Source organism: Amblyomma maculatum, chromosome 3 (genome assembly GCF_055883805.1).
Source record: "Amblyomma maculatum isolate TAMU_Amacu chromosome 3, ASM5588380v1, whole genome shotgun sequence".
NCBI classification, from domain to species: Eukaryota; Metazoa; Arthropoda; class Arachnida; order Ixodida; family Ixodidae; genus Amblyomma; species Amblyomma maculatum.
The window spans coordinates 58,435,713-58,443,533 of record NC_139346.1 but is presented as its reverse complement, the minus strand read 5'-3'; the positions used below and the strand labels follow the sequence as shown (position 1 = coordinate 58,443,533).

Genomic DNA, 7,821 nt, shown 5'->3' with positions numbered 1-7,821 from the left:
CCGTGTAGTTTCAACTGCGCAAGCGCTGGAACTTCAACTGCAGCGCAACATAAGGCCCGGGTCGAGGCACTACGAAGTGGCCCATTCTAAATTCTTGCCGAAGGCCGAATCGCAGTACGGAGTCTGCACCGTGCATCCCGCAATGGGCTTACGAGTGCTGATTTGTAAGGCATATGTTACTATGATCGGTTAGCTCCTGCCACTGTCTCCTTTCCAAGACCCTGCAAGCGCAGTCACCCCCCTTTTTGTACTCAAAACCAAATATTCGTTTGTTATAATGAAATGCGGGTCTTGGTGTTTACGAGCTAGGGCTGTGTTGGCATGCATGACGAGTTCTGCGCAAAGTTTTCGGGATAATGTAAAGGAAAGAAGGAAATTAACTTACCTCTGAGATGCCAAATGTTTCCCGGGTGGTGGCCGCCCTTCAATAGTCCCGTCAGCGTTGTTTCCAGTAAAAGCGCACGAAGATGCACTATCTGTCGGGTACGCGGGGACACTTTTTGCACACGTTTACAAAGAACCTGACCACGCCTCTGCACATCACACGGGCTATTTTATTGCACTCTGTGCCACTGTGCCTCGTATATCTCGAGAGCATGATGACCCCAGCAGCGCAATAAAAAGGCACGACCCAAACCCAAACACCCACTCATTTTGGTTATGGCTGGCACTTCGACCAGCTTCGGCTGCTTCGGCTGGTTCCGACTTGTTTCGGTTTCGGAAGCCGCTTACTCGAGGAGTAGATGAGGGGCTATGTTGATAAGACATAAAGCTACGCAGGAGACGGGGCACAGAAAGGTCTGATCCATTCCAGTTTACCTCCTTTCTGTGTCCTGTCTCCTGCGTAGTTTTGTGTCTTCAATACTTTGCCACTCGCCTCGATTAACAGCGGCAAACACGGTATCGGGTGGTATCGGCATGTTTGTCATGTATGCGCGCCTGTTTGTTTGCGCATTCAGAAATGTGGCGGTGCTAGCGAAAGACCACCATGAATTTCGGTTCTTTTCTCGCGACGCTGGACAAACTGTCCACGTGCTTGTCATGAACGTCAGGTTGACCGCGGCATTGAGGTCAAAAATGCGATGCTGTGGTTTGGCGAGCCGGAGCCACCGGAGCTTTGGCCCACAGGCATCGCCAAGTTCCTTGCTAAAATTCCTGATCAGAAACAGCGGCAGTGGCCATTCTGTTGTGTGTTTAGATTAGAAGACTATGTATGGCCTTCTACAAATCGAGTGATTTGTTTAGAAACCGAAGACGCCGAAGTGCTGGAACACTGTTCCGTTATGGCTGGTAGTCATCTATGGCTGTCAGCTTAAACTGATTACTTGCGAGAGATACTTACTTTTGTGATGTGTGCCTCACTACTTCCAGTGTTTAACTCTTCAATGGTGACGAAATTCTTAATGCTAGCTTATAGCAAAAGCAAGGGCTGTGGCAAGAACTGTTGTGTGAAAACGTGACGTGTCAAGTCAGGCAAGATATGCGACATACAAAAATAGCTTACCGGTCAAGCTCCAAGTGAAGGAAGTGTAGGGTGTTTGCGTGCACGTTACTTCAATTAAGCCTTCATAAGACTAGCCATAGAAATATTTCGTCGTGTCTGTGTGGCCTACAGCATATAAAGAAGCTAAGGCAACCAAGCTGCCGTTTCCATGCAGCACTGCTGGTGGAAACTGCACTGCAAGAGTTGCACGTGCAGCTGAATTGTGCAGAAAAAGAGAGTCAGGCCGGTTGGTTCATAATGAGTGAACAGTGCTTTAAGATAGGATGGGAGAGAAAGAAGCAGATTGTCATCTTATTTCCCATCCCATCTGTTATTGCTGTTCAGTCATTTGAGGATTGTCTTTCTGTGGTCTTTACAAGTGATATATGAGCTCGTAAAGTTCACTACTGGAGTCGACTGACATTTCTGCTGTCACATTTATTTTTCCTTCTACAGAAACTCCAAGCAAATACTTCAAACTTGTGATGCCTAACTGATAGTGGTAATATTGTGCAGTTTTACTGTGTCACCTCCATTCATATGCAACATAATATTAGGGCGATTTTCGTCGCCAGTTTGACTGTCAACTACATGGCAGGCAACACATCAACGCAGTGCACACAGCCTTTGTCATGCATCTATGGTATGCATGTAACTTTCAGAAACAAACAGTTGAAAAAGCAAATGATGCTATTAGATGTAGTTGCAGTAACTCACTTTTGACATTGTCTTACAGTGAGCTTGATATGTTGACTAGTTCGTCAACATGCATGTTGTAATATAAAAATTTCAGCATAATGAAAGGAAGCAAGTAGTTTTCTACTAATGTTGAAAATATACTGTATTGCAAGACCAAAATTGCAAACCATGAAAAAGTGCCTGTCGCATATAATCATGAATTATTACATGAAGGCTCCCACTTTGATCTCTTCCATATTTGAAGGGTTTTCACTGTCTCGACAAGTAATTTTTTAGCACTCAAGCATGTAGATGACCACAAAGTTGGCATGCTCTTGCAGAGCATGCGTAGCCTCTGCGAACCCTCACTGGGTGCGCAGATGTGCACAAAGGTTTATGGCAGCTCACATTCGCTGGCTTTATGTGCCTCTACAAGCTCTCACAAATGCGTGTCCAGTCCCACAAAGGCTTGCATATTCTCATGCATTCCTGCACAGTGGCTGTACAGGCTCTCATAATTCATGTTCAAACTCACAAGAACACATTCTTATACATTCAGATTCTTACATCTTGTACAACTCATGCAGTTTTTTTCAGTAGAGAGCGATGTACAACTGCTTTCCCTCACCTGCCTTTCATGATTTACTTTATTTTGCAGAAATTGTTATATTTAGTATGTATGTGCAGCCCAAGATAATGCCACTGCACTAGTCTCCTGTTATTTATTACACAAATAGTTTGCATTTTAAGCACAGCAACAAAAAGGAGTCACAAGATCAGCCAAAGTTTGCAGTTAGATTTATTTTCAAGTTTGCAAGAGAACTATGGAATGCTGGTGCATGTGCAAGTGGGAGTAAAAGGAATAATGTCCGAACTGGCTACAAAAATCTAGATTAAAGCATGTCTTGTGAACACCAGACTTCTGTTTCCCACTACATACAAGGCTGCATCATCCACTGGAAGACCTACAGTTGCAGGCACAACTACACACTCTGAGAGTCTTCTTACCACATAAGCATGAAAATGTTCGTCAAACTCCACTGTTTCAAGCTTTTGAGTGTACATCAAAATGTTCCTGTTTACTGAATAAATATTCGTGATGATGACAAAGTCTGGCTGGTCAGCAGAAATGTCCATTACCATAACATTGCCAACTCTGTACACAGTGTTGCAAATGCAAGTGGATACCAGAGAAAAAATATCTTGGGCAATCATCTCATTAGCAGAGATATAGACCTGTACATCTGCAGGAATGTGCTCAAAGAGTACTTGCTTGCATCCTGTTGTTTGCCAGGTCTCAAAGCTGCTGTTGCATGCCTGCAAGTACATCTCATGCCCTTGGTGACGCTTTGCAAGAGTCACACAGATGTCCTTGAAGTTCCTTAACTTCCTAGCTAAGTCCTTAAAATATTGATGCTTGGCTTCATATCGCATTGCCCAAAGCCTGCACAGTGGGCCATACATCAATATATACCTCGGATAGTGAATCAAGTAATGCATTTTGCATGGAATGGCAACTGATGGGAACATTTCCTTGAAATCAACACAAAAACATGTTATCAGGCGTTCAAGGTAGGCAACATGCTCAACTTTCACCTGCTTGCTCATTATAATGTCAACTATTTTTCTGAAGAGGAGATAGATTCCCCACACTTTGTGTCCTCTTGGCACACATTCACCAACATAAAGTGGCAGATAACGGAAGAAGCAGAAAATCTGTGAGGAGTTCCCCTTAAGGGCAGAACCCTTTTGCAGTATTGCATTAGACAGTTGTTCTGGTTTATTCCTTCTGTCATTTCCTAAGTAGACATGCTCAGCAATTGCACTGTTCAGGGATTCTAGAGTGAATACACTGTCTTTCACGAGTTGCCTAATTACATGCTGTAGCAAGAATGGAATTACACCTTCGTGTAGGTCATGCATAATGTCTGGAGGAAGGTGACGAGTAGGATGAAATCCAGAGAATTTCACACTGCATTCACCTCGTACACCATAGAGTGACAAGGAGCTAACGCCACGAGCAAGTAAGTTGAGGTGCTGGGTGTGTAGATCAGGAGTTCTCTCAGTAAAATCTGATGAACGGTGCTTGGCTGCAGTCTCACACCGAAGTGCCATGCAGTGTCGGCATATCCTGCCATGAGTGAAATTACATTTGAACCCTCCAAGCCGATGCAAGGATAGGTTATCCCCTGTGACAAAGAAAACCGATCCTCTTAGGATATAGCCATTGACAGTGATTCCTGTGCTTTCAAGACAGGCTATATCATGAACTAGGGGTTCAAGCACTTTTTTTAGCCCATATTTATTCACATGATGTTCTTTTGCAAGAACAGCTAAATGAATTGATGAGAGCTTTGACCTATTGTCAACTGGACGGTTCAAAACTGTGTAGTAAACTGCCATTATCTTATTTTTACCTCGCCTACTTCCAAGGGGATCACACAGTTCAAATTCATCAGTATAAAGCTGCAGGCAAATCTTCGTGACATCTCCTTGAAAGTAGTCATGAATCTGGAATTCCGAGCCATCAAAAACATCTAAAAGATAGTCTCCCGGTTCCTCCATATTTCTCAAGGGCAAATCAATGAAGGAACCCTCAAAAAACTGCTCTAGAACCTTGAGCACTGGTACATAGCAGTAAGTCTCTTTTTTTCCATTTGGCGTAACACCAAGGCAGATGCTTTTTGGTTCAACAAAGGGGAAGGAGTATTTCCAATAGCTTTCACGCTCAAACTGACTTAGCAGCTTTGACAGGTCTTTCTCAACAAAGGAAATAGCATTGTCACTGGTGGCATCAGGTGAAAGAAAATGCCTTGAAAATTGCTCCAGATACATTAATACATCAGCTGATATGTCCTGAAGCGTAGCATCTGGAAGCCGTTTCCCCTCCTTCCACTTCAACTGTAGGAGTGCAAACTGCTTCATCAAATTCGGTTGTAGGCTTGAAGAGAAGGGTTCACTTTGGTTGCCTCCTTCCAAGCTGTCAGGGTGATTAGATTGGGCATCATCAGTCATTTCAATGCTGTCTCCACACATTTGCACACTGAATGCAGACCCTGTGTTGTTGAAGATTTCAGAATGGCATCTAGAAACATGCTTGCGGTAGGTGCCATAAGAAACAAATGTTTTCATACATCCACAAAGACCGCACAACCAGTTCTTTTCACAGCCATGGGCAGCATGTAAGTGACGAAATAAACATTTCAACGTCACAACTCTTTTCCCACATCTGTGGCACTGGAAGAAGCGGACCCCAGGCATCTGCAAAAACAAAATACACACATCATAGATGAGGAAGCTGATAATGGATGCAAACTATGTTCAACAGCATTGCAAATGTAGCACTAAAAAATAAGTATGTACAAAATAAGCCAGGAAAGTAAACAAAAATGAAAAAAAAGGGTAAAAGTCAATCGGAATAAGTGAAAGCAGAGAGTATGCATACATTATCATTGGTAGCTTACACAGTGAAGCAATAATTAGGGGGGACCGTTGAGCTCTGCCGCTAAGGGAATACTGTGATAATGCTTTGCACACACAGTTGATGCTTTTCGCAGATATTTTTCGTCGTAGCTTTTCTTTTTCTCATTTTATTTTTACACCTATATTTAGCATCAGCAAACATTGCCTTTTCATTCTAAGCAGCTTGACATCCATTTTTCATTTTTTTTTTCAGTTATATCAATTAAACAATCAATGTACACTATCGATTTTTCAATAACATCAAAAGGGCAACATTAACATAAGGGTCCTGGTGTATTTTGACACGTTTGAACATACTGGCATATAAAAAAAAATTAAAGAGCACTGCATAATCTGCATTGGAGTAATGTGAGCTGCTGTTGGTTGCTTTAGCTTAATTCAATTGTTTACTCATTTTAGTCTTTGGTACTTTCAAATTATGCGCCAATCCCTTCCTATGCTCTTTTTCAGTTCTACTTCCAGTTGCGTGACATCACATCCTTGACGCCACCGCAATTAACTGATTTAAGTATTTCAGTATTTGATACATTCGAATGTGGCACCAAGTCATTTACTAATGAGATCATTTTTGCCTTTACTTTTACCTTTTTCCACCTCTAATTATTACCTAATTAACTTATTGGCCTAATTGTTTTTGGATACAACATTACGTCACCCATTATCGATTGACATCACTAATTAACCTGTACCACTTCTCAATTACAACTGCTGCAGACAATTTTGCTGACGCGGTCTGCGGACAGAAATCTGTGAACATATAGCGAAGTAATGCTTTTGAATTAAAAAACTGAACCAGGCAAAAACCACATCATTCGTGTATGTGAAACGCTATCGCGTCATACCCCTAGCGGCAGAGCTTAATTGTCCCCCCATGCTTTTTTTTTTCTTTCTACTTGGCTCCCGATTGTTCCCGCACGAGGTGCCGACTTCTTTTCTACCGAACGAGGTGTATAACCTATCGCTTAAAACATTACTGCATCAATCGCGATGAACGTCTACAGCGCGAGTAGCGTGCGCACTCCTGTGTTTGAATGCTTCTGCTCGCTGCTTTGGAGTCGGGGTATCTTACCGTGATGCACGATGTTAAGCGTACCGGCCGAATTGACAAGACACGCACAAGTTCCTGCAACTGACAACTTATGATTCGGCACGAATACACATTGCCTAGCGCCGCACTACTATGTGAAAAATTTGCCTTTCGCGTGGCCAATGGAAATTGCCAGCGTAAATCCACAAGCCGCGAGTAGCATGTGAGCGCGTCGGTGGGTGCATCATGACGACCAATATATTGGCCACACTGCTTTCGACAAAGTTCTAGAAATACACCGACAAATGCATGCCAGAAAGCTCACTATTTGTGCCATCGGAGGCTACTTTTATTTCTGTTTTCACCAGCCCAACGCTCAGACGAGAGGAAAGTATGCTGAGCAACCCGTCCCTTTAAAGCACTGTTATAGTTGCACCAAAGCTGACTTACCTTCAGTTCGGAGAAGTGAGTCTGGTCCTTTCCTCCCTTCGCAACTACATCACACGCCCGCTCTTACAGGAAAAGTGCGATAACCACAGAACTCCTTGTCGTACCTCGAAAACCCTATGCCGTGCCCTATGCTAGAGTGAACTCTAGTCTAGTTCACTCTACCTGTGCCTTCGTGCTCAGAGCAGCCATTCTCTCTCTGTAGCCACGATGAAACGACCACGTGATCCTTCTGTGCTTGCTTGTACCGCGCAGAAGCCGAAGGGGTGGCGCTGTCGGCACCCGTATCAATGTATTAATTCTCATATTTTCGAACCACGCTGTTTCCAAACAGCTATATAAGAACAAAAAAAAAAGCTAACAACAGCACGACATCACGCGGCACCCCTTCGCAAGCCAAGGGCTCACAATATATATCGGTTCCTGCCCCTTTTTATAGTTTCGAATTCGGTTTCTAATCACGTGACTTCATAGCATCTTCACTGGCAACCATGGCATTTCGCGCGCTTCGCGATTCATAGGGACCACGTGATACACCTCCATAACGGCATTGCAACGGTCAGAGCTGCGCTTGCGGGAACTTGTCTTTGTCTTTGTTAATTGTCTATTAACATTTACATAAGTGCGTGCGGCGACACTGAGATGTCGTCCGCTCAGGCGTCAGCGGTTACCTGCCTGGTGACGGCGGGTGTGAACGGCGCTA

General features: G+C 43.6%; 1 protein-coding gene across 1 annotated transcript; it reads right to left on the bottom strand.

The window, feature by feature from the left end:
- Positions 1-2,936: 2,936 nt before the first annotated feature.
- On the bottom strand, positions 2,937-5,170 carry LOC146194825 (uncharacterized). Its single transcript, XM_084596133.1, has one exon. It carries the CDS (start codon positions 5,084-5,086, stop codon positions 3,050-3,052), a length of 2,037 nt encoding a protein of 678 aa, XP_084452259.1. The 5' UTR covers positions 5,087-5,170; the 3' UTR covers positions 2,937-3,049.
- Positions 5,171-7,821: the final 2,651 nt, after the last annotated feature.

Excerpts from the sequence above, each read along its gene's own strand:
- LOC146194825 (XM_084596133.1), bottom strand. The coding sequence starts at position 5,086 with ATGAAGCAGTTTGCACTCCTACAGTTGAAGTGGAAGGAGGGGAAACGG.